The sequence below is a fragment of the Marmota marmota genome, unplaced genomic scaffold (assembly GCF_001458135.2).
Source record: "Marmota marmota marmota unplaced genomic scaffold, marMar, whole genome shotgun sequence".
In the NCBI taxonomy this organism is placed as follows: domain Eukaryota; kingdom Metazoa; phylum Chordata; class Mammalia; order Rodentia; family Sciuridae; genus Marmota; species Marmota marmota.
This window is the reverse complement of record NW_026000101.1, coordinates 7,681,980-7,708,895: the sequence shown is the minus strand read 5'-3', so window position 1 is coordinate 7,708,895 and position 26,916 is coordinate 7,681,980. Positions and strand designations below refer to the sequence as shown.

Genomic DNA, 26,916 nt, shown 5'->3' with positions numbered 1-26,916 from the left:
TTCAGATTATATATAATTATAAACATGTACATAAAAGTATGTATACATGTATATATATCTGAAACTTATTTCCCTTTTTTTCTTTCGTTGGGGAAAACTTATTTTTCCAAACTTCGGTGACTCAGTCTATGACTACCTTTAATATGATAGCAGGAGGCTTCTTTTAATGAATCAACAACCCTATGTTTTTGGTTATGATTCTAAAAGGTCTATTTATTTATAAAGAGGCCACCTGTTCTCTTATATATTTACATCTAAGAATATAGATTTCTTACTTTTGAAGTATGTGATTTACTTTTCATTGCTACAGCTCATAGTATCATTATTGCTGGAAAAACTAGGAAATCTCCACTCGTTAGCCACTGAGTTTCTATCAATAAATAGATAATATAATTAACTAAAAATTTCATTTTCAAGGTGAAAGCTCACTATATTAGTCTAGAACTATATGAGGGCGTATTGGAGTTTATAGACCTTAATAGTTGAGAGAAATAACTGGTAGGAACCAACTATTTCATTATGTAAGTTAAATTAGTATTGATGCCTGTTAATAACAATGGTCACTGAGAAGATACAAATTATATTTCCTTCTTCCCTGTCATTAGAGAGTTTTTCTTTTTGCTTAGGTAGTACTCGACTCAATTGTAATAATGCTTTCCATATGAAAATCTAATTCTGTGGTATTTGAAGGGCTCCCATCTGTATTTCGTTCCTGTATATTTATTACAAAAGTGAGTACCTTAATAATAGTTCTAGACAGAGATCCTAACCATTTATTTGGGTTTACAAATGGCCCAAAGAAGCTTGACAATTAGTGTAACTTTATGTAAAAACTACCTGGTTTCTAAAACAACTGAATTCATAAAACCAAAAGTAAAATCCGAATCTTAAAAATAGTGACAATAATATTGTGAAGCATCAGAATTCCATTTTTTATTAGAATGATTATCTTTGGAGACTTAATAACATAATATAAACCCAAAATACCTTTGCTCATTTGTTTGTAGATCATTAAAGATATACAAATTATTATTTCAGAAATATATTTCCTTTTCAAGGGTTAAATCATCCCTTTCTTTTTTGAGAATTCTACCTATGATTTTAGCACATTGGGAGTTTGGGACAGATAAAGGGGTTGGCTAAGTAACTCAAACTAAACTTTGCTCATTTTTGAGGACAGACTTTTAATCAGTTGAGAAATGAGGTCAGAGGGATTTTGGTCTCATTAGTCTTCAGGATATTATCCTGTAGGGTCATACTCTCCCTTGGAGCTCTGGAGTTAAAGATAAAATGCCAGATAAAGATAAAATGCCATCTAGTATTAACTGACCATCAGAGAAGTTGGTCCTAAAATGCACACATCACTCAAGGCAGTATAGCACTAACTTAACTGATTTCTGTCTACATGTGATAATTTTTCTTGTCACCAACATGACATGTCATTCTCTACACTTTGTCTGCTGGCATGTATGTCTGCATGTCTGATGTTTTCCTCCTGGTGAGTCCACAACAGTCTTGTGCTGTTTTTGAGTCACCAATTGCATTTGCATGAATTCTTTTCTGTAGTTTATAAACCCACACAGTTAGGTGCCTTTGGTTTCAAATGATGCTATTTAAGTGGTACAAGTAGCAAAATCAAAATGCAAGAGCAGCCAGTTTCCTTTCTTACCTAAATTGTGGTCATGAAGTAGTCAATAGCTACAGATTATTTCCCTGGGGTGGGGGGGAACAACAATTAAAAAGCCTTCTCTTTATATTCTATGTTGTCAAGTAATATTCTGCATGTTCTCTATTTATCTTTCCTGCAGTTCTATCCATGATTTTGATGGTGATAATCAGGTATATATCAAGAGTACTTGTGTGGATCTTAACAATTCTGGTCATACTGGGGTCACTTGGTAAGTTATTTATTTTATTGTTTTCATGGTACCTCACTAATTCCATGATAGCAAATGGAAATATAAAGAAAAAAATAGAAATTTTATTTCTACAGGCTATATCTTCTTAAAGCTTTTTTTTTTTTTGCCTTAAGAATTTCATAACTATCAGGGGTTGGGGGGCTGGGGTTGTGGCTCAGTGGTAGACCGCTTGCTTTGCACGTGTGAGGCACTGGGTTTGATCCTCAGCACCACATAAAAATAAATAAACAAAATAAAGATATCTACAACTAAAAAAATTTTTTTAAAGAATTTCATAACTATATTCCCCTCTTTTTTTCACTGCTGTTACCATTTGAAGTCTAGAACTTTCTCCTATGTATGTATGTATAGGTAGATATAAATGTGTATACACACACACACACACACACACACACATCATTTAGGTAAAACTTTTTAGCTGAACATGAAACTCGAACTTTTAGTAAAAATATCTGCCCTCATTTACATTTATAATCCTAACTGCTATCTTTGGTTTTACTGTTGTCATCTGTTTTATGTTTTACTGAAATTTATGCTTTCTTATTTTGTTTTTTCCATCTTTGCTATATGACTGTATTTTCTCTGATTAACTTCACCCTTGCTTTGGGTGATATGTTTTATATTTTTATATTTTTTCTTCTATGATTGGTAACATGTGCTTTCAGAAAAATACTATGTAATCAAGAAATCTATGATTACTAAAGGCTAAAATGTCACATGTTGAGTTTTTCCCTGCCTTTTTAAAATTTAACATAAACTTTTCTTCCTTGTATCCCCTACTCCCTTCTACTTATGCCTACTTTTTAGCCTTGTCAAGTAATCTGAGCTTTTGTATTCAAGTTATTATTACAGTTAAAATATTATTTTCACCATTTTTATCTTAAAAAATTGTTTACATTTGCATTGAAAAGTTTCAGAAATATATTCATATTTAAGTCTTCCTGGACTAGTTTTAGGAACTACTGGTCCTGTTTGCATACACCTTAATTCTTGGATTCTTAACTTTTAATTCATCTTTATATTGACTGGAATTCAAGTAATCTATTTATGGAGGACTTGTGGGCTATGTATGTTCTCAGTTCTTGTTTCTTTAAGATTGCCTTTTCCTTCACATTTTGAGTTTGGTGTAAAATTCTTCAGGCACAATATTGTATCTGTACTTTTATTTCAGAAACGAACTCAGAGACCAGTCTAATTTTTTTTTCCTTTACTCATTGCAGGCTTTACCTACCTAGATGTTTATTTGATTTTAATGTAGCCTTATAATTTAAAGATGGTTCTGATCCTGGATCTCAAGATTATCCATAATCTTTTGGGGGAGGATCTTTTTCCAATCTGAAATTTTTTCTTCATCTCTATATTTGATTACCATTTTTGTTTCAGTGTCTTTTTTCTTAAAGTAGTTGTTATTCTTCAACTATTGTCTTCCATATTATCATTTCAATGTTTTTATCATATTCTTTTATATTCAGGAGAGTTCTTCAAGTTTGTTTTCACATTACTGACTTAGTTTTCCACATTATCAGTTCTGTCCCTGGCTTCCTACAATGAGGATCTGAATTTTGTTGTTCCAGTTTTGTTGTATTTGTAGTTCTTCCATCTCTACCACATTTGTTTTCATTTCTGTTTATAGCTGTAGTATCTAATTCTGTGTTTACATGAACAGGTTTTATAATAAATCTTAATTTTGAATCATAACTCTGCCATTTCCTACATACGTAACATTTGGCACATTATTTAACTTTACTAGATTTCAGTTTCATCATTTGTAGACTTAATAATAACTACTTAACAGTACTGTGGTTAAATAAGGTGATAGCCATAAAGTGATTAGCTCACTTTGTAGCACCAATCTAAGCATTTGGTGAACATCCCCATGGCTGTAGTGATCAACGTCCCCATCCTCCTTGACATAATCATCATTATCTCATCTGTTTTCCTTGAACTTCAGCTTTCCCCCATAACTTTTTATTTCAGTTTATAGAGAACACATTTCCTTCCATTTTTTGAATATGTTACATAGTTTTCCAAACAATTTTCTTGAATCTGCAGGATTTCAGACAGGAAGAAATTTTTTTCACAGACTCCTAATTGTTTTGAATTCTTTATATCTTCGACAGAAGAAAAGTTCATGCTTGGTATTTGTCAACAGGACGTGGGTTTTCCCTTTGACCTATTAATTATTTATGTAAATCCAGATGCAGTAAGGTCGATGTGCATGGAGCTTAGCCCAGTTTTTTTGTATCTCCTTGGCATTTATCTTATCCAACGTAAGCTCACAGCTCTGCACTAAATCTTCCTTCCTAATTGTGGCCTACAAGGCCTTTCAGGGTGGTACAGTTCTCTGCCACCTCTCTGCCCACACCTCTAGCACTTTCCCCCTTGCTCACTGCAGATGTCACAGTGGTCTCCTCCTTTCTCTATACTAGCCATGGTCCCACCTCAGAGTCCTAGAACTTTGCCTGTCACATTTTTTCCTTAGATAAGTTCATAGATTGTGCTCTCTCTCTCTCCTCAGGCTTTCAATTCTCTTACACAGACATCACCTTCCAGTGAGACCTTGCTTACCAGTGTTATATAAAATTGCAATGCCCTCCCAACACAAGCACTATCCTTCTTACCAAATTTTTTCCCTTAGACTCAATATACTGTGTTATCACTTGTTTCCTTATGTTTTGTTTCCCTGTTACTATATAAGCTCATGAGCAATGAGAGTGGAGACTTGGTTTTATTTACTCCTCCATCCCCAGATAGAACAGTAAGTGCTTTAGGCTCTCAAAATATCTGCTGAATGGATTGAATGATGGTATATAATTCAGCTTTCTTATATAGAGTTGGGCTTGCCTCCCCCTTCAGTCTGGTTCTCTGAACTATGAGACAGCATTGGAGATGAAATAAATACTTATCCCTGACTCCCACTGCTATCAGATATTTCCTGTTTTTGCCTTTATCCTTGGTAGGAACTATTCCTTTGATCTTCATTTATTCATTGTGCAAACATTGACACAGAATCAGTGGTATGACTATGTATCTATCGGCACTAGGCACGAGGGTTACTATTTACTTTCAGAGGTACCTGTTAACTGGCTGTCTCTCAGCTTCAAAGTCAATGATAAATATATGTGGAGTTAGTTTATTTGATACACTGAAAGATTTGTAGATGCTTAATGTGAAAGACAATCATGGAATAATTGGTATTTCCCTAAAGCTGGCAAAAAGTGAGAGCCATATACTTCCCTGTTTAATGATTTGCCATAGCATCAGTGCCATGATGATATGCAGGAAAGGTCCAGAATATTGAGGATTTATGTCACAGATTTTCTTTTGCTCATTATTGCAAAAACAATTTTTTTTTTCTCCAGGTGGCACAGGTGTACTATGGTGGCTGTATGCAAAACAAAAAAGGTCTCCCAAAGAAACTGTTATTCCTGAACAGCTTCAGATAGCTGAAGACAATCTTCGGGCACTCCTCATCTACGCCATTTCAGCTACAGTGTTCACCGTGAGTACAGGCTCAGGTGTATCTTTCAGTTCTGTTTTTAATAGCAGGTGATCATCAATGAAGCAGAAACTCACCTCTAGCCTTTGCAGTCCTAACCCTGATTGCCATTAGATGAAACTTTTGTCCCACAGTATACAAAATGCTTTCAAGTCTGCCGGAGGCTTCCTTAATTAACGAATGCTCTTTTGATCAACATTTTGCTCTATCCTGTCTGCTTTTTGAGAGATTTCCACTTGGAATTTTTACATTATCACTTACTAAGAATATATTTATTATAGTCATAATATACTTTCTAAAAACCAATTCTCTTAATGGTGTAATAGTATGTTGAGAAATATATTACTATTTACTTGTTCATGAATTATTTTCCCATTTTTTTCCTTTCAAACCTATCTTTTAATGATGTATATTATATCAAAAATATAGGTGAGATTCACTGCTCAGGTGTTACATAGTAAAATTATAAATTATCATGTGGTTAAATAATCTATCTTGTATCTTTAGTTCACTGTTATCTCCTTTCTGAAGAAAGGGGTGGGGGCAATCTATCCATTTCTAGGAGCAATCCCAAGCATTTTATGAGCATCAAAAAATAAATAAATAAATAAATAAATAAAGCCACCATAGAACTGTTGTACCAAAAGATAACTTTGTAATCATGAGTTAAGTACAGTTCTGTATGCGAGCTACTAGGGGTAGGGATAGGAGGGGAAGGAGGCAAAGGGTGAATCTGCTGGGACTCCACTTTTATGGAACTCTTGGTCCAGTAACAGACATGAGATACAAATAAATATCTCCCAGACTTTTAGGGTGATGGCATATTGTCCTCTCACCCTTTTTCAGAGTGACAAGAATATACCTATTCAAATGAAGAGTCTCATCTTGACTGATAAATAAACCCATTTTGATGGTAATGAAGGGTAAAGGGAAAGGTAGAGGAACTCTTGGCTTTAATAAATTGAGAAACTTCCTATGGTTAGCTTTAAAGGACACTTTGTAACCATAATACAATTGAGAACCATTACAACTTCAAAAAGAGATCCCAATTTAAAGTATTCTTGGGATTCAGAAAATGATACTTCCAGGTTTAGGATTAATGATACTCCCAGGGTTAAACTAAACATTTCTACCACTTTCCATTTGTTTCCACTGCAAAATAGTAACTGGACCTTTCCCTCCCTTCTTCCCATTCAGGTTATCTTGTTCCTGATAATGCTGGTTATGCGGAAACGTGTTGCTCTCACCATCGCCTTGTTCCACGTGGCTGGCAAGGTCTTCATTCACCTGCCCCTACTGGTCTTCCAGCCCTTTTGGACTTTCTTTGCTCTTGTCTTGTTTTGGGCATACTGGATCATGACACTTCTTTTTCTTGGCACCACTGGTAAGAAGATGTGTTGCTTCTTTCTCTTAGAGATAAATCTAATTTGCATTCAAATATTCTAAAACATCAGATTGAGATGGGGGTGTAGCTCAGTGATGGAGCATTTTCCTTGCCTGTGTCCAGCCCTGGGGATTCAATCCCCAGCAAAACACACACACACACACACACACACACACAAATCAGAGAGAGGACTATTTGTAAGTTTGCTGTTAAAGGTCCAATAACCAATAGCAGTGGTATAGGTCTTCAGTAATCTACTTCTTATTTGTGGTTTTTAGAGCATACTAGCAGTGTGGGTCTAGACCAGGTAAAGTATAAAATTGCAGCTTAGTTTTAAGATGCTCAAGGATTTGAAGTGAGTTCCATATTGGCTTAGCTATCTGGATCCATTCTGAAACAAATTAATGAGTGTAGCACCTCTCTAGAGTTGCTTAAAAGCCCAGTTAGTGCCAAAGACCAACTTGCTCTTTGAGATTTCCAAGTTTGGAAATATCCTGAATCTAACTAGGGCTCCTGCAGATGATACGGTTCATAGTTAGACTCTCCGACTTGCTGGTAGCTTTATTTAATATCAAAGGCTAAACCTACAAAGAATTAATTATGAGGAGCAGTGTGGGGATAATAAACTTGTGTGCAACTTCTCTTTTCATTCACCACAAGGAATATAATCTTAATTTCTAAACAGTTAATAATTTAGATCTATAACTACTATAAAAGTCCTAGCTCTGATAACATTTGAAGTGTTTGAAAATTCATGCCTAAATAACAGATAATGTAATAAATAACAACTATATTCAAATAGAACAACTTTGAAAAGCTTTATATGATACCTTTGAGGAAATCAAAATGCTTAATTATGTGTTTAATTTCACATAATTAACCCTTTTAAAGGATTGTTACTTTTGTCTCTTAATGAAATAGCAGTAGAAGCATGAAGTTTGTGGATTACGGGTAGGGATCTATTGTTGGAAATGAGATAAACTTATATTTAATAGCCACATTTTTTGGTTTGTACTTTATATGCCGCCTCTTTCCTTCCTTGACATTTTCCCAGGCAGTGCTGTTCAGAACGAACAAGGCTTTGTGGAGTTCAGAATTTCTGGGCCTCTGCAGTACATGTGGTGGTACCATGTGGTGGGCCTGATTTGGATCAGTGAATTTATTCTAGCATGTCAGCAAATGACTGTGGCAGGAGCTGTGGTGACATACTATTTTACTAGGTGAGAATTTGTGCTTGGAAAACTTGGGTTCACCTAAGTGCTCATGTCTGCGGTGGGGAGGAAAAGGGAACAGGGCTACTTTCACTTCTTTAAAAAAAGTAACTGGAAATGAATATGACAGTGTTGTAGCTGATAATTCTGGGAGGTAGGAAAGTAGAAGGCTATTATTTTATTTTTTACCCTTTTCTATAATTGTCTCTTTATCAGAATAGCAGGTCAGGATATAATTTAGTTTTTAAAAAAGTGAACTTTGTAATAATACCAAATGTACTTTTGTTTTATATAAATGTCCACCAAAGGACTTGTAATTTGTTTGAGTCAGAAGTGTTGTGAGTCCCCTTTGCTGACTTCAGAGCTGAGTATTAAAGCTATAATCTTCACAGTTTTTTATTAAAATGAGGTACCAGATCTATGTTAAACATCTTTTTAAATTCCATTTTCTTATTATATAATTAACTCCTTCAGAATTCATTAATAAAAGCTTTGAAAGCATAGTTTTATTTAACTTAAAGTCATAGAGCATAAGAACCACATGAAACTAGCATAGGGAAATGAAACATTAATTTTACGTGATGTATCCATAGCATTTGCATTAGGAAAATATTACTTTGCCATTTTGTCATAAAGCTGGAATAAGAATAATGAACTGACTTTTCACTGCATTGAGCTTTAAACCATGCTTGTGTTTTCACCCTGGTCTGAGCCTTGTTTTAATTATTTTTTTGGTCATTAAAATAGGGATAAAAGGAACTTGCCATTTACACCTATTCTGGCATCAGTGAATCGCCTTATCCGTTATCACCTGGGTACTGTGGCAAAAGGATCTTTCATTATTACACTAGTCAAAATTCCACGAATGATCCTTATGTACATTCACAGTCAGCTGAAAGGAAAGGTAAGGGGAAAATGTTTTTTCTATGGGGATGTGCCGCACTTCACCTCTCCAGTTAAAGCACCCAACAATACTAAAAGTTGTGTGTGACTGTTTTCTTCAGAGTCTTCACACAGTGGAATCTAGTTCTTCCTCCTTGTTTCCCTTCATGCACTCTGTATGCTCTGGCAGAATTCATCAAATCACTGGTCATCAAGCGCATCCTGTGCTTCTCTTGTGTTGACTCATTCACTTTCCTCCTTAGATCTTCTTCCCTATCCGTTTTTTTGTTTGTTTTTGGTACCAGATATTGAATTCAGGGGCACTCAACCACTGAGCCACATCCCCAGCCATATTTTGTATTTTATTTAGAGACAGGGTCTCACTGAGTTGCTTAGCACCTTGCTTTTGCTGAAGCTGGCTTTGAACTTATGACCTTCCTGCCTCAGCCTCCTAAGCCACTGGGATGACAAGTGTACAACACCGTGCCTGGCTCCCAGCCCTTTGATTTGTTTGTTTGTTTGTTAGTTTGTTTTTGAGATAGTATCTTGCTAAATTGTTTAAGATATTGACAAGTTACTGAGGCTGGCTTCGAACTTGGAATTCTCCTGACTCAGCCTTCCAAGCCACCAGGATTACAGGTCCTGTTTTTCTTTTTAATTTTTTTATGAGGTGTATAGTGTGATCCTTTGATACATTTATACATTGTGTAATATGCATGTCCATGTGTTCAGCATATTTGTCACCTCATATGTTTATTGTGTAGTAAGAACTTTCAAAATCATCTCTTCTAGCTGTTTTGAAATATCCCATATGATATTGTTAACTATAGTCTCCCTGCTATATAGTAGAACACTAGGAGCTGGTCCTTCTATCCAACAGTAACTTTACACCTACTGATCAACTCTACTAGAAGAAAACAGGAGATGCCCATGACATTGGTTTCTGGGCAAGAATTTGTTAGATAAGGCCCCAAAAGCAAAAATTAACAAATGGGATTACCACAAACTACAAAAGCTTCTGCACAGCAAAGGAAACACAATAGAATGAAGAGACAGTCTACAGAATAGAATGAAATATTTGCAAACTATACATCTGACAATGGGTTAATATCCAGAATATATAAGGAATTCCCTGTCGTTAACTGAGAAAATAGCATGCAATTCAACATAGTTTTGCTCAAATGCTACCTCTCCCTGGAAACCTTTCCTGATTCTCTCCATCTCCCATGCAATATTCATATTCCACGCCCCCCCCTTCATTTTCCACTGTAACACTTAGTATTTTTACCATATTCTGTTTCTAACCTTATATGCTTAGTGTTTTCTTCTCCTGGTAGATTGTAAGTCCCTGGTAGCTTTCCATACCTCAATGTATCATATATGCAATGAGGACTACAAGAATGTTGAATTAATTAAAAACAATTCAGCCATTCTGTTTTCAAGAAGATAAGGGTAGATGTGGAGGTTTTGAAGTTAATTTGTAATTCTTAAATTTTATTTACATTTATTTTTCTAACATTTGAAGTCTTCTATATGATGGTTTGGTTGTTTTATTTTTTTAATTATTTCACTTTTTTCCCTCTGTCCAGGAAAATGCTTGTGCACGATGTATACTGAAGTCTTGCATTTGTTGCCTTTGGTGTCTTGAAAAGTGCCTAAATTATTTAAATCAGGTAAAATATTTTAAATCTTTCACTTTCAAAAGTAGATTGTTGTTTCTGCTCCCAAGATTAAATGATTGAACTTAACTGAAAGATGTTGTTTTTTGTGGTATTATATTGTACATGTTACTTGATCAAATATAGACATACTTGAATCCTGTTCTTCTTTTTTACATTACTATGTGTTCTTACCAGGTTCATTATTATATGAATCTTAATTTCATTTATGAATAAAATGTCATTAAGGTTTTTTTCTGAGACATTTATCTCTTAACAATTCACATGCTTTTTAAATATTATCTAAGAATCTTTACTCTGTCATTCTTGAATTATTTTAAATGTTGTTTGAAAGCTTTAGTTTAGTGTAAAGCTATTGAGGCATTTGTTTCTTTTTTGCAATTATCTACTATCATTCAAAACCAGTGTGTTGTCTGTTGCTCCTTTTTTTTTTTTTTTTTTTTTTTTTTGTTCCAACTGCTAAGCACTGTGATGTTTACCAGAGAAATATTATCAAAGAAGTGCTGTTTCTAAGGTTGAGTGGAATTGATACATATGGGACACTTATAGTTCTTGGGAGAGTAGGTTGACTCTCTGTCATTCTATATTTGAGCATGTAGGATTAGCTGTGGAATACTCCCCTTTCCCTCCCTCCCTGTCTCTCTCTCTCTGTCTCTTTCCCATTCCCTAAAAATCAATTCTAATGTATTGATGCCCTCATCTAATAAGCCAAAGACAAAATTGACTTTCTCACCATTTACCTCTAATGATTGATTTTCCCACCACTTAGCTCTAGCATTGCACTTTCTATTGCACTTTCTATTCACTCCAGGATAGCTGAAAGGATGCCAATCCTGGAGCCCTGGTATTGAGCATGCCTGGACTTTGCTTTATTGGGCTGTATGGTTAATACAAGAACATAGGTATGACATTTTATTAGCAAAATACATATTTTCTATGGATATACAAGAGTTTGGAATCTCATTTTAAAATAATAGTAACACCCATAACAACCTGAAAAATTATTCTTTGAAGTTTGGTTTGAGGCCAAGTTATCCTTATCAAAAAGTTGATAGATTCACTAAAAATCATCATCACTACATTTTATATCTGTCTTACCCTCAGAGAGACAGGCCAATTCCTGCCTCCTTGGCTCAGTTCCTACTACCTTTCCCAGGCACCCTTTGCTTTCGCAGTTTCCCAGATGTGCCTGGAATGAATTCCTTCCAACAGCTGATCAGCTCCTACTGAGCTTTAATGACTATGCCTGAGCAACACCTCCAAGAAGCTTTCCCTCATCACCCAGCCCCTCCACAGCTTCCAAGACACCAGTTCAAGCCCATGAAAATACTGGGAAATTAGAATTATCTGTTCCTTCTTTATTGTCACTTTAGACTTTCATCTCCTTAAAGGCAGGAATCTTATTTTTTTATCTTCCCAGAAGCTAACACAGTTCCTGGTACACAGTTCCTGGTCTTTGTTTTCTGAATGAATTATGAGTTTTACTAGTGAATATTTGGTTTCAAAAAGACAAACAGGGTGACACAAAACTACAAATAAGAATCTCAAAAGGAGATATGCAGTTATACTGAAGGAAGGAAACATAACATCAAGCTAATCAGTAACCAGATAGATAAAAGAATTTAGAGTTTCCAGCGTATCTCTAAGCTAAAGGTTAGTCGCTGACTTAGTACTGAAGTCTTATGAGGCTGGTCTTTCTTGTACCAGTTTTGTCCATTTTGGATCTTCATTTTGTAGGTATGATGTTTGAGGTTTGAAAGGAAGCATTAAAATAGTAATCAAACCCGTGAACAATGATTTAGGGAGAATTCCGAACTCTTAGTAGTTCTTTTGGGGAACATGAAATAATACTACAGTGTGGGGACTGCTCATAAGAAAGGTTTCATTCAAAATGTGGTCAATATATTAGAAAACTTCCTGCCACAACAGGTTGAGAGCATAGAAATGAGTTGCCCATAGAATGTTTTAAACCACCTTTCTATGAAATGTTTCCCAGCTAGGTGAGCATCCACCAGCTAACTTTATTAAGTGTTTGCCGTGTGCCGGGTTCTGTGCCTTATGCTCCACATGCAGCATCTCCCGTTTAGAATTCTGTTTTGTTTTTGGAAGATGAGTAATGATGAGTTAATGTCCCTTCATGTTTCCTCCTGTCCTCTCTTTTGCTGTGTCTTCTGAGGCTTTCAGAAGGCTTGAGCGGGTGAAAATCCAGACACATGCAAGGCCTAGTTGAGGTAATATCATGGACGAAACAGGCAGAGATCTAAGATAATGGAGTTGGCTAGAGACCGTGGTTAATTGGAGAGCTCATGTTCCCTCCGAGGTAGACAATCAATGCACCAGTCTCACAGACTGCGGCAATGTGAGAATTTATAGACAATTTATTTCTTTTCTAATATTTTTAGAATTCCAAAAGTCTATGTTTTGCCTCCTGCTATTAAAATGTTGATAAAAAACAAACTGAGGGCACCAGAGTAAATAGATGTTAGGGCTACACAATATGTGTTATCCAGGGGCCACCAGTTCGCTGCCACTGCTTTAGAGAGTTTACAGGATAGTCGTAGAGAAGAGTGTTGATAGGCCTTTTGTTGTTTATAATAAAGGTGCTAGATTTTGCAAACACAGAGTGAACTGTGAACTGCTCTTTGTTCTGCAGGTGCATAATATGACACAAAAGTGATGATATATCTAGTCTAACAGAATTCACTTTAGGTAGAGAGATTATTACAACCATAATGTGTTTTTTTCTGGGCATTGGATCACGCAGGCCTTGTTTTATTTTGCCATTTGTAGATAGTACCTTCAACATTGGAGGGTATCTATTCTCTCACTTATGAGGTCTTAATTTTATAAAGCTTTTCTCTACATAGTGTAGAGCAGGAGTTACAGAGAATGTGTTTTTAGTAGACTGCATACCTGGTGCTACACTAAATACCTTATAATACATTATCAATTTCCACAACTCTGTGAGGCAGGCATTATTTCCTTTATCATACATGGGAAAATTAAAACAGGCATCTTGTAACAGATCACATGACCTAGAGGTAGAGGAAGTTTCAAATCCAAGTTTGCAGTTCTTTCCTTTATGTCACACTGCCTTCCACCTTTATGCACCTTTATGTACACACACACACACACACACACAAGTTCAGCATAGAGAATATTCAAACTTTCATCAATTTTCATATCAAATTTTCATGTTTCAAACTGAGACAAGTAATGAATTTAAAGAACATTTAATTAAGGTTTGTATTTTAGTTAGCTTTTTCATCACTGTGACCAAAAGACCTGATAAGAACCATTTAGGAAAAGAAAAGTTAATTTTGGCTCACAATTTCAGAGGTTCAGTTCATCATCAGCTGACTCCATAGCTCTGGGCACAAGGTGAGGTAGAACATCATGGTGGAAGGGTGTAGTAGAAGAGTGCTGGTCAGTTTATGACAGCTGGGAAGCAGAGAGAGCTCCACTCACCAGAGACAAAATATAAACCCCAAAGGCGTGCCACTCCCCCAACCTACTTCCTTTAGCCACACCCTATCAACTACAGTTACCACCAGTTAATCCTTATCAGTGCATTAATCCACTGATCAGGTTACACCTGTGATCATCTAATCATTTCACCTTTGAAAATTCTTGCATTTTCTCACACATGAGCTTTTGGGAGAATACCTCATATCTATAAGTGATAACATACTTTTGGCAACATACTTTTAATTCTCATGATCTTTAAAAAGGTCTAAGAACTTTTTTAAAGTCTAAGAATTTGAACAAAACTTTTATTAAACCCTTTGGTGTGGGCTTGCTGTCATACCCTATTTCAGTCCATTTGGGCTCCAGTAACAAAATATCGTGAACTAAATATTTTGTCTACAACAGAAACATGTTCCTCATAGGTTGAGAAACTGAGAAGTCTAAGATCAGGGCAGTGGCTGATTTGGTGCCCTATGAGACCAATTTCCTGGTTCATATATTCCACCTTCTGGCTGTGTCCACACATCGTGGAAGAAACAAGACAGCTCTCTAAGGCCTCTTTTCTGAGGGTGTTAATCCCATTGGTTCACCTTTACCTTCCAGTGCCATCACTTTGATGATTAGGTTTCAACTTATGAAGAGTTTAGGGGAGAGCTCAGGTGTTCAGACCATAACATGGCCCTCCATCCCTGGTTCCAAATAAGAAAGGAATGTTTGTAGTTCACTTTCCTCAATTTATAAGAATCCACATAGGAGTTGCCCATATTGTATTCTCCTTTTCTTACCACTGCTGTCCAACTTTCCCCTCTAAAGGGAGTCATTATGTAAGTATTTTAAACTTTAAGAGAGTTTCTGTGTCCTTCAGTGAAGAAAGAAAAGGTGTGGAAATTGTGCTCTGGGACAGGTGTCCAATAGTCTTGATTATCTGCATGGAGACCCTTTGCCTCAACAATTTTTTCCACATAACCATAACTTTTCCTCTAAACTTTGTCATGCAAAAATACTACCAGGGGTCACTGGGGATCATGCATTCTTTTTAAAAAGATTCCTGGATGATGGTCATCCTTTATCTCACTTCTGGGATTTGGGTGATCTCAAGCCTGGGTGCTGCCTGAGAAGATCTTTGGTGTGGGCTAAATGTTGAGCTGATGCTTCTCAGGAGCAGTTTAGCTCAGGTTAAGGAAGGCTGACTGAGAAAATAGGTGGACTATCAAAAAATAGTCTGCAGAAAGCTCAGAGAACAGTTATCAGGGAAAACCACTCAGAACTTCTTGAGAACCTTAGCCTGAACCCTTTTAGACTAGGAGGTATAGAAACAGAGAAATTTCTTTGTCCTGCTTGTGATCTGTAGCACATTTTTCTTCCTGAAGAGATCATCTTGACCTTTTGTGTATTTCACACAGCTCATCTTCCTGCCCTGGGAGTAGGTGAAAGAACTAGCAAAATAATTACTGACTTTTTTTTCAGTTAGGTGGTGCACAGAATGGCAGAATTAATGCCAACATGGTTAAATTCCTGTAAGAGTATCCTACCCTGGAACTTGCGGGTAGAGAAAAGGCATTATGGAAGCTTCTTCCTGTCTACAAATAAATAGGCTTCTGCTCCAAAAGCAGATAGGATTCAGCAGGATGCGGGGGAAAGAAAGAAGCAAAGGGAAGAATAATAATTCTCAGATGAACTCAGAACCTTTTATAGTTTAGTTAGAAAGGGTTAGGCCCCGTGCTGAAGTCAGCTGGCCAGAGATAAGAGGAGAGAGAATGGGGGTGCCTGTATCTTCTTTTGCTTCTGTCTCCAGTTTCCAGGAGGCTCTTGGTGAACCTGGAAAGGGTAAACAGCACAATGAGAATGGGTTGTTCCTCATTTGGAGTTTGGTTTAAATAGGTCATCCCATTTCCTTGAGTCTGGACATAATGATACTTTTAATATTAGGAAGTATCTCAGAATCGATATAAATAGTAAATATGATAGGGTATTTTCTGCCTGAAAACCTGTTATTAATAACTGGTTCATTAGTCCTATGGAAAATAAGGAGTTGACATCCCTGATCATTAAAGAGCTCTGTCAGTTAAATTGTTAAACTAAAGAATTACTGTGGAAGATGCTAAAAGACTGGATGTTGTGGAGGAAGTTATTTAAACCTGAAATGAGCACATGTGGTTTGTATTTTTAAAAGGATAAGAAGGTGGTCCCACTGTAAATGAGATTGATATTGATCTTTGGTAGAACAGAGGTCAGCAGATTTTTCTCAGTGAAGGACCAGAAAGTAAATACTGTGGCTTTATGGGCCACATGGCCTCTCACATCTGCTCAGTTTTGCCTTTGTAGCCTGAAAGCAAGCATCAAGAGCATGTAAACAAATGAGCGGGCCTGTGATCTAGGAAAACTGTATTTACAAAAGCAGTCAGCAGGCCAGATATGGCCCGCAGGTGGTGGTTTGACCATCCCTGCTCCAGAATAAATTGGTAAATGGGTATTTTTGTGAGTACTTAGGAAACTAGTGAGAGCTGGGAACTGTTCTGTGTTCTTTGAGAATAGGTCTGGCTAGGGCAGTTCTTCTTCAGCGTTTTTTTTCAGCAGGGTTACTGTTACACAAGATCAAAAGTATAGTTTATTTTTACATCACTGAGGCATTTTGCAGAATGTTTCAAAAGAAGTTTTTGTACCAGTTGGAAAAAATGTGGAGCACTGAAGTTTTATGTAGTTAACTGTTTGTTCCCTCCTATCTATAAAAGAAGCACTGGCAGATGACAATACAAAGGAGTAAGCAGTGAATGAATGCTAACAGAAAAGCTTGATAGTATGATTTCTTAAAAATAGTTTATATGTTAGCTTTTCAAATAAAAAGACCTAGAAATGTAATATAGTAACATTCTGATAGTAAATTACCCTAATTTATACAATTACACTGTGATTCTCAAAGAAGGCTATAATTTTCTACTGTTCAATTTCTGAAAAAAAAAAAGTTTAAGGACCACAGTTAGTGACCTGTTCAGTACGGTTCTCTTCACTTGGCTCTGAAATGTATTTCATTTTTCATCAGCGAATTTTATCATCTAATGGCAAATTAAATTTTTAACAACCAAAACATCATCTTCATACAGGTTCATAATAACTAACAAGCATACAATTAGAATACTCATAAGTTAAAGACTTTGTCTTCCAAGATTCAGTATTAAAAGTTTAATAGGCAGCACAGTATGAAATAAACCCTCAAGTCTAGCAGTTTTCCATCAATTACAATAGTTTGCCCATACTAATCATTTAAGTCAGCACTAACCCAAAATTCCTCAGGACCAAAAGTTTTAATCACTAAGTCCATATACTCTCTCTTCTGAAGACTCAGATGGATTTGAGGTAGTGGTACTTCTTTACATTTTCCAGAAATTAGCAATGCAATTCTACTTTCAGAAAATAAAATGTCTTGCAATAAAAATAAGAGTCTGTAACAGTGGTTCAAATAGACAAGGGCTACAGAAGCAAGTGTAATTAATGAAAGTTTATCAATTGGGACTTGGTATTCTACAAGACAGAATGCCCATCTCAATCTAGCCTAAGCAAGGGAACGATATTATTATTATTATTATTATTATCATTATTATTATTGTTTTTCAGCAGCAGCAATATATTAGCTTCTATACTCAAAAAGTCCAGAAAGCTGGCTAGTTTCCCAGCTTTCTGGGGGATGCAAATACTGTCACCAGATTCAAGTACCCAGATTCTCTGCTCTTGACTTCAGCCTCAGTTTCACACTGTGACCTCCAGTAGCTTTTCCTGTTAGTTGGCAAAACAACTATGCCCATTATACTTCACCCCTTTCAGGCGACCCATGCCTGTGGAGGTGAAAGGAACCCTCTTTTTCCCAGAAGTCTCAGGGACCATCTTTTTTACCTCATTGACTCTGACTACTTATGTAATGACAGTCTGACATTTGGCCAGGTGGGCAGAGCACACTGATTGGCTCATATCAGTGACCACCCATGCTCTGAGCTGGAGAGGGAGTCAACCCCACTTAGACTCATCAGGAAGGGCTATTTTCTCAAATGAGGTCTGGGGTCCTGTTCCCAGGACGGAGAGGAGTATAAAGTGTCAGGCATGAAATAGCTGTCTACTGTAGGGCCATGAGAAGCAAGAGTATAGAGGAAAGCCACCAAGGAGAAGGCGATGGGTATTCTGGATAAAACCACACACTGATCTGATGCTCGTACTTACCGCTGCCATTTATAAAGCATCACTGAAATGGTTTAAGTGTGTCACTGATATTCATAATCATGAACCTGAGACATCTAGGAAAGATTAAATTATGTTTGATTTACTAAGATGGGGAAGAGGTTAATGGATGTTAGAAAGGTTTGTGTATGTTTTAATAAATAACTTTTTAAAGGGCCGAAACTAAGCTAACTGGAAAGCTCTTTTTATCACATCAGGTGTTTCTCCCCAGTGTTTCATATTTCTTTGTGCTCAGTCTCAATTTGTACCTCATGGATTTGACTCCAAAGTACTCTTAAAAGCTGTGTTTTAACTATGCAAGGTTTATGTCTTTAAAAAGTCAGTTTATTATTGAAATACTGTGTTTTCTTTTGTCCAGAATGCTTATACAGCCACAGCTATCAACAGCACCAACTTCTGCACCTCAGCAAAGGACGCCTTTGTCATTCTGGTGGAGAACGCTTTGCGAGTGGCTGCCATCAACACAGTGGGAGACTTCATGCTATTCCTAGGCAAGGTAAGACCAAGTGTATTGTCTGAGTAAACTTTTTACAAAAATGTGCCTTTTAGTTTAAAAATTCCCTACCTCCCCCACAAAAAAACTAGCCCAACTAAAAGTACTTAAACCAAAGCATGCACTTACAAAGTCTTTAATATGCATCAGATACTTTTCTATGTCCTTTACATGTATTATGTTTATTTAATCCTCACAACAAATTTATATTCTAAGTACTATTATTCTTGTTGGGGGGACAGAGACACAGTGAGGCTAAGTATCTTGCCTTACATATTTTGTGTGTCACCTTACATATTTTAAACAATATAGAATTCAGAAACAGTGGATTAAGGGTAGCACTCCATCTGGAGCCCAACTTCCAGGCTTTCAGTCTTCACTCTGTCACTTACTAGCTGTTTGACTTGAGGCAATGACATAACCTCTCTGTGCCTCAGTTTGCCCATTTGTAAAATTAGGATGATAATAGAGCCCAACTCCTAGAGTTGTGAAGATTAGACTGGTTCATACACATAGAGTGTCTAGGACACTGCTTGACACATTGTACATTTTTAGTGAATGTTAGCAGTTTTCCATGACTGTTAGCTATTGCTGTTGTTACTGTATATAAACCCTTTTAAAATAGAACTGTTAGGGAATAAGGCTTCTACTTTCCTTATAAGTGTCTAAGAAGAGAAAATTTATTCCATACTATTAAAATCTGCAAAATAATAAATAGCATTCATTATAATTCAATTTCATTGTACCTATTATTTCCAACCATAAAATAGAAAATTTTTGAAAAAAAATGAGGAAAGAATAAGACTTGCAACATCTCCACCATAATCTGCTGACTCTTACCTTACCATTTCTGTATATCACCTCCAGTGTTACTTCATGGGCTTTTATCCTACAGTACAAAAATCATAACATACATATCTGTCTGTTCTACCCTTTTTACTACAGTGTATCATATACATTTTCTAGCTTGCGTTGATAATCTTCCTAGTTCCTCATTATCATTATGGTCCATATTCCATCAAATGCTCTTTTTAAACCATCTCTTACTAATGAACACTGAGGTCACTCCAGCTACTGCATTTTTAAAATTTTTTTTGAAATAAAAAAAAATCTTTGGTATGGAAAACCAAAGCACTGTGTAGTGTGAAGTGAGTAGGATTGCAGGCAACTTTCCTCTGAAAAGAAGAAGAAATGACAGATAATTATTTTTGAAAATTTGTGATTAAATTTATATTATAGCCAATTTGTTCTTATTGTGTTTTTACGTGGAAGAAAATTTTTACAGTAAAGATAGAATGAATTAATCTGAGTTAAGAATTGGGAACATCTGACACTGTTACTGTTATTGTTTATGTGCTTTCTGTTTAATTCAGAAAGGCTTCAGATTCTTTATTTTTAAACATATTTATAATCTGTCTCTAGAGCTAAGAAGGAGATGAAGCAAAATAGAATAAAAAACATGTATGTACGTGGCATTTTTTTTTTAAGAGAAAAACCATTAAGAAGGAAAGGGAGAATATTCTAGTAAGTGGCGATACCAGTGATGGTGGTGATTTTCATAAGTTCTGATTGAGGCGCTTCCAGCCACTAGGCACTGAGCGAGGAGCTTTAATGAACGCAGCACTGGCCCTCCCTGTGAGACGGGCTTCATTTTATAGCAGAGGAAACCAAAGTTCAGAGACAGAATTAAATTGGCCAGATTTAGAGAACTGGGACATGGCAGAACCAGAGTCCACTCAGGTTTGTCTGACTTCCGAGATTAATCACTGTGTGCTATAATTGCCTCAGCAGACATTAAATTTGCCCTCAAACCTTCCCCCCAACACTTTTCTTTTTCTTTCTTCTTTTTAGTCAATAATTTTGATAGTGGTAAACTACCCCAGAAAGTAATTCTAAATATTTAAAAAAGGGTAAAAAAGGTGTTATATATAATAGTATAAGAGTGACCAATTGTAAATAATCTGAAGCCTAATAGTAGGGAATTGGTTAGGTATAATAGTCTGATGGCTGTTATTCACCTATTAAGCCATGTTTCATTATGAGTTTGTAGTATGAAGAAGAAGTGCCTATAATATAGTAAGTGAAAAAAACTGAGTAAAATTATAGTAAGACTATCACAGTACTGTTTAAAAATGTGTACAAGGGGCTAGAGTTGTGGCTCACTGGTAGAGCACTCACATAGCATGTATGAGGCACTGGGTTTGATTCTCAGCACTGCATATAAATAAATAAAAATAAAGGTCCACCAACAACTTAAAAAAATAAAACCTAAAAGTCTTTAAAAAAGAAAATGTGTATAAGGACTGGAGATATAGTTCATACCTAGCATGCATGAGGCCCTGGATTTGATCCCTAGCAAAACCCTCCTCCCCAAAAAAAATAGTTAATTAATTAAAATTAAAATATGCATAAGAAAAATAATGAAAATTAATATCACAAATGTTAACAACAACTACCTTTGGAAATAAGGATAACTCAAGCCCCTTCCCTTATTTTACCACATTGAGTGTGCATTCTTTTTATAATGAAAAAATATAGAAGATAAAATATAATGTTTTAAAGTTGCCTTTGAGTTTTTCAATAGTCTATTACTTGTTGGTCAGAATTTTTCCTATAGATTTTTAATATCCTTTTATTCATTCAACAATATTAAGTGTTTACTAGTAAATGCTATGGGCTATTCTGGGTGCCAATTATATATTAGTCAATAAATTTGATTTAAAACTTGTGGAAAAGGAAATTTATATTCTTGCTTTCACTTGGTATTGTATTTGAACATTTTCTGTTATACTGAAATTTTTCTAACCATAGTTGTACATCTATTGTTTCATTTATTTAATCTATCCTCTGGTTTGTTTTGCAGCTAAAATGTTCCTAATATTTTACTAATATACACTGCAGTGAAACATCCTTGCCCACATCAATTCTGGCTTCTTTGAATCCTAAAATCCTACAGTTGGAATTAATTGGAGTTCTTGGCATGCATTGCTAAATTGCTTTCCAGAAAGATATAAACATGATATTAATAACATCATTGAAAAGGACTTTAAAAACCATTAAAGATTAATTTTTATTTAAAAAAAAAATCCAAAAAGAAGAAAACTAAAAGGAAAAAAATACCTTCTGGTTTCTAACATACTAAGATAAGATTATTTAGTTTTCCCTTTTTTAGGAATATACTTCTGATTATAGAATCCAGTAAATCTTATGAAAAGAGTTTCTTTTATTACAGTTGAATGGCTGCTAGTGTGCAGAAGTATTTTCTGAGCAGGAAGCCATAGTGCACATTATAAAAGATAAATGCCAGGAGCCTCACTATTGATACTTACAGCAACTTGAATGAATCTTGAGAGAATTAGGCTAAGTGAAAAAAAAATCCAATTCCCAAAGATTAGTACTGTATGATTCCATTTGTGTAACATATTGAAATGACAACATTGTGAGAATGGATCTGTGTTCGTCCACAATAGGGATAGCTGTAAAAGGGCAGAGAGCAGGATCCCTGTGATGCTGTGGGTATTCAATCTGTATCTTGACTGTGTCAGCCTCAGTATTGGTGGTGATATTGAAGGGAACTGGGTGAGTCATACATGGAATCACTCTGTTACTTCTTACAGTGGCAATTGGATTCACCATTACCTTAAAACTTAAAATCCAATTTTAAAAACTTTAAAATCCAAAACAGAACAAAAAAGTAATGTCATAGGTTCCATTTCTATGGAGCACCAATGATTTTTATGGAAGAGTGAATTAGATTTAGAAGAAACCATAGGTCCTCTAGGTTTGCATAAGAAATTTATAAGCTCTTAAATATTTCTAAATCCAAAAATATATTGATATTTGCCCCCAGTAAAGCTATCCCTCCAAAAAGACAAAATGTCAATTTCTTCTGTGTAAAAGTATTTTACCTCTATCTGGTAAAATCTTTCCTCACATTAATTATACCTTCTAATTGACAAGTTACTTGACTTGGATTAATAAAAATGAGAATGTGGCCGGACACGGTGGCACACATCTGTAATCACAGCGGCTTAGGAGGCTAAGGCAGAAGGATTGAGAGTTCAAAGCCAGCCTCAGCAACTTAGTGAGGCACTTACCAACTCAGCAAGATCCTGTATCTAAATAATTTTTTTTTTAAAGAGAGAGTGAGAGAGAGAGAATTTTAATATTTATTTTTTAGTATTTGACGGACACAACATCTTTGTTTGTATGTGGTAATGAGGATCGAACCCAGGCCGCACGCATGCCAGGCGAGCGCGCTACCGCTTGAGCCACATCCCCAGCCCTAAATAAAATATTTTAAAAAGGGGCTGGGGAAGTGGCTCAGTGGTTAAACACCCCTGGGTTCAATCCCCGATACCAAAAAAAGAGAATGTGAATTATTACTTATAGGTGCTAGTTTATTGTAAACAAAATGTTTCAAAATACAGGTTCCAAGATGAAAGAATATCATAAATATAGGACTTATGGTGGCAAAAAAAGAAAGGGATGGAGGGACAAATATTGCCAGGCATTGAGTTAAATGCTGTTGTAATCATGGGATATATATATTGTTGTCTCTTTTGAAGATGGAAAAATAGGATCAGAAAGGTTAAATGAACTTGCTTAAAGTCACAAAGTTAAAGTAATAACTCAAATAATTCAAACCTACATCTGTAAAACTCTAAAACTAGCATCCTCTCTCCTTCCTGATTCTTACACCCTACCCTGTATTTGAATCTCTTCTGCTGTATCCCCAATAACTTGTCCTCTATAACAGGAGTACCTCAACTTTTAAAATCACATGCCCTATTAGATAACGAATTTGAGCACAATTCCCCAACACATTTACCTTTATTTATTGGTGACATGTATACAGCTCCTACTAATTGGTGCATTATAAAGCATACTAAAAAAGGAAATTTTAAATGTATGAGAAATAGAAATAGAAGTTCCAGATGATTCTGTTGAATACATGTTAGAGCACATGTACCCCATCGTGGAGATCACAGATCTAGACCAGCATTTCTTGAGATATATGCTGTGTACCTTATCAGTGCCTGAGATATTTTTCAAATGCATTTTGCTGGGCTTTATTTCACATTCAATGAATCAGACTCTTGGGTTCAGAGTCCAGAAATCTGCATTCCTAGCTTCTCTATAGTTTGAGAACCATTATTATATCCTGCTTCAATAAATGCATGACATACATTTCTTTGACTTTTTTACCTAACCATCACTGGTTCTTGAAGTTGTTTCTCACATGACATAATATCCAGGCTTCAATCTCAATTTTTGTCTCATCTACTTTGTTTGAGCCACACCTTCTTCCTATAGTTGACTTTAGCATTTCCAATGTGGTTTGACTTTTAGGAGCATCATAAGGACATAAAGAACCCCAGCCCTCTAATAGGGTAGATATATAAAACTTAAAGACAGTATAAGAAATAACTCATTCTAAAATTGAAACCACAAGAGGGAACGCAAATGAATGTAATTAACCATCTGTGAAAACCACCCCAGAAAATAAGCCACTGTAAGAGGTGATTCATAGGTATATTGCCATAAAAATGGTGGGAGGGGTCTTCCAAAACTTGGGCAAACCCAGATTTGCCCCATAAAAGTATCTGAGAGGGATTGATTTATAGTTGAACCAATGTATTTTCTAATGCATTATAACTCATGGTTGAGATAACAGTGAATAAGAGGTGCTTTTATGTTGATAAACAGAGGGAATATGTAGGAGTTTGCCTGTCCTAAGCACTAGGTAAGGAAAAGTGGCTGTGAGTCTAGAGTACTCCTTCATTTCCTTTATTTAGTGTGTGATGCTAGGGTAATTAAAGGGCTAAGGAAGTGTGTATCTAGGATTCAGTACAATCCATTACTAGTATCCAAGTATTTGCTAAGTTTTTATCTAGAAAGAGCAGTGGTTGGCATTTTAAGTCCTTTATTGAATGGAATCTGTTCTTTTCCCTGCTCTGTGACCTTGCACACATTGGCTAGAATCTCTGAGCATGTTTCACAATCTACCAAGTGGGATTGCTGTTTACCATAAACTATTATTAAGTTATTGGAAAGTTTAACTAAAATGTATTTAAATAACCATAAAACACTGAAAATGTGATGTATAAAATGATGAAATATCATAATAGAGTTTTCTGACAATAAACACATTAGTTATTTCTCTTATTTTTCTAGCATGGGTGTTTTTGGCAACCTTTTCTTCACAATTCAAATCTAAACTTCATAGAAAGTTTTAAAAATTTGCCACATATCTACATAAAGTAAAATACAAAACAGGAAATTTTCTAAGAATAGAGATGTTTGTTACAGCATCATTTATATCTTAAAACAATATAAATCTCAAACAGGAAGGAGAATGAGTAAATAAATTTTAAATCACCCATAAGGTGAAATTATGTAGTGGAGTATTTATGAAGCACTTATAATGATGCTATAAATATTAATGAAGAGCATTTTGATTTGTTTTTATAATAGGATTTCATATATGTAAGAATACCAAGGAAAAATACATACCAATACCAATGTCAGTAGTTTTTTGCTGAGCGCTAAGAGTATGTATAATTTTTTTAAATATGCATATACTTATCTTAAAAATTGCCACAGATTCTAAAGAAGGACCAGCATAATATTTGGAAAATTGTGTTTTCTTTACCGTAAACCAAAATCATTTAAAGTATGATTTTTAAATTTGTATTCTATGATGTATATATAAATAAATGTACAACTGTGTATATGGGTGTTATGAATTATTTTTTTAAACTTTTTTTTAAAAAGTTTTGTTTTTTAGTTGGACACAATACCTTTATTTTATTTTTGTGTGGTGCTAAGGATCGAACCCAGCACCCTGCACATATTAGACGAGTGCTCTACCATTGAGCCACAACCCCAGCCCCAAATTACACTTTTTTACCTGAAGTTTGCTCCCAGTGCGCTCTATCAATGAGTTACATTGCCAGCTCTTTTTATTTTTTGAGATGGGTTCTCACTAAATTGCTGAAGCTGACTTCAAACTTGGGATCCACCTGCCTCAGCCTCCCAAGTGGCTGGGATTACAGGCGTGCACCACCATATCCAGCTGTACTTCTTAATTTGAGATGGCATGACCCTTTGCAACCATCCTTTATAACAGTAAAGAGAATTTTAAGTTTGCAAGTGATGGAGAAATGGTGGTTTTCTACAATAGAATATTAAGTGTGCTCTTTGCTCTCTCTGCTTCAGGTGCTGATAGTCTGCAGCACAGGTTTGGCTGGGATTATGCTGCTCAACTACCAGCAGGATTACACAGTATGGGTGCTGCCTCTGATCATCGTCTGCCTCTTTGCTTTCCTAGTCGCTCATTGCTTCCTGTCCATTTACGAAATGGTAGTGGATGTATTATTCTTGTGTTTTGCCATTGATACAAAATACAATGATGGGAGTCCTGGCAGAGAATTCTATATGGATAAAGTGCTGATGGTAAGTACTTCAAAAATGCCCTCTGCTGCTGGAGGAACAAAAATACTAATAAAAATATTTTGCAAATCATTCTCCATATTTAATTCCCACTATATGCAACAGAATAATTCAGAATTAAATCTGTAGCACTCACTCATGAATGAGACTATGCATGAAGAAATCAGGGAAGAAGGCCTTCCTGGCACAAAGATCATTTCAGATCCACCCAGCTGAGCCATACTCATTAGTGGTCCTAAATGCACACTGTCCTAGACTCTGATGCTACTCTCTGAAGTTAGACAGATTTGAATGGACTTTTAAATTTGCCTTGTAGCCCTTGAATTAGAACACTGGGCCACTGCTGTTCTAAGTACCTTTTCCTGAAATGGGGCTTAAGGACAAAAATGTCTTATTTGCTAGTACCTGTCCTTCACCAGTCACCACCTTTCGAAATGCTATTGCTGTCAACCCTAGTTAAAAGTCATTGCCCTGGGGGCTGGAGATGTGGCTCAAGCGGTAGCGCGCTCGCCTGGCATGCGTGCGGCCCGGGTTCGATCCTCAGCACCACATACAAAGATGTTGTGTCCGCCAAGAACTAAAAAATAAATATTAAAAAATTCTCTCTTCTCTCTGTCTCTCACTCTCTCTCTCTTAAAAAAAAAAAAAAAAAAAAAAGACAAAAAAGGCAACAACGACAACAGAAACTGAAAACCAAAA

General features: G+C 35.8%; 1 protein-coding gene and 1 long non-coding RNA gene across 4 annotated transcripts in view; one reads left to right on the top strand and one right to left on the bottom strand.

The window, feature by feature from the left end:
• Slc44a1 (solute carrier family 44 member 1) overlaps nucleotides 1–26,916 on the top strand; it is a 138,881-nt gene that overhangs the window by 56,881 nt on the left and 55,084 nt on the right. For all 3 annotated transcript variants that reach the window (XM_015492232.2, XM_015492233.2, XM_015492231.2), the window contains 8 exons: nucleotides 1,809–1,898; nucleotides 5,282–5,421; nucleotides 6,616–6,802; nucleotides 7,857–8,022; nucleotides 8,761–8,917; nucleotides 10,485–10,568; nucleotides 18,628–18,765; nucleotides 25,984–26,220. In XM_015492232.2, the coding sequence (XP_015347718.1) occupies nucleotides 1,809–1,898; nucleotides 5,282–5,421; nucleotides 6,616–6,802; nucleotides 7,857–8,022; nucleotides 8,761–8,917; nucleotides 10,485–10,568; nucleotides 18,628–18,765; nucleotides 25,984–26,220 (1,199 nt within the window). The remainder of the gene's footprint in view (nucleotides 1–1,808; nucleotides 1,899–5,281; nucleotides 5,422–6,615; nucleotides 6,803–7,856; nucleotides 8,023–8,760; nucleotides 8,918–10,484; nucleotides 10,569–18,627; nucleotides 18,766–25,983; nucleotides 26,221–26,916) is intronic.
• Nucleotides 13,585–26,916, bottom strand: part of LOC125610675 — a 76,483-nt gene continuing 63,151 nt past the window's right edge. The window contains exon 4 of the long non-coding RNA XR_007340669.1: nucleotides 13,585–15,860. This is a non-coding gene — a long non-coding RNA (uncharacterized LOC125610675). The remainder of the gene's footprint in view (nucleotides 15,861–26,916) is intronic.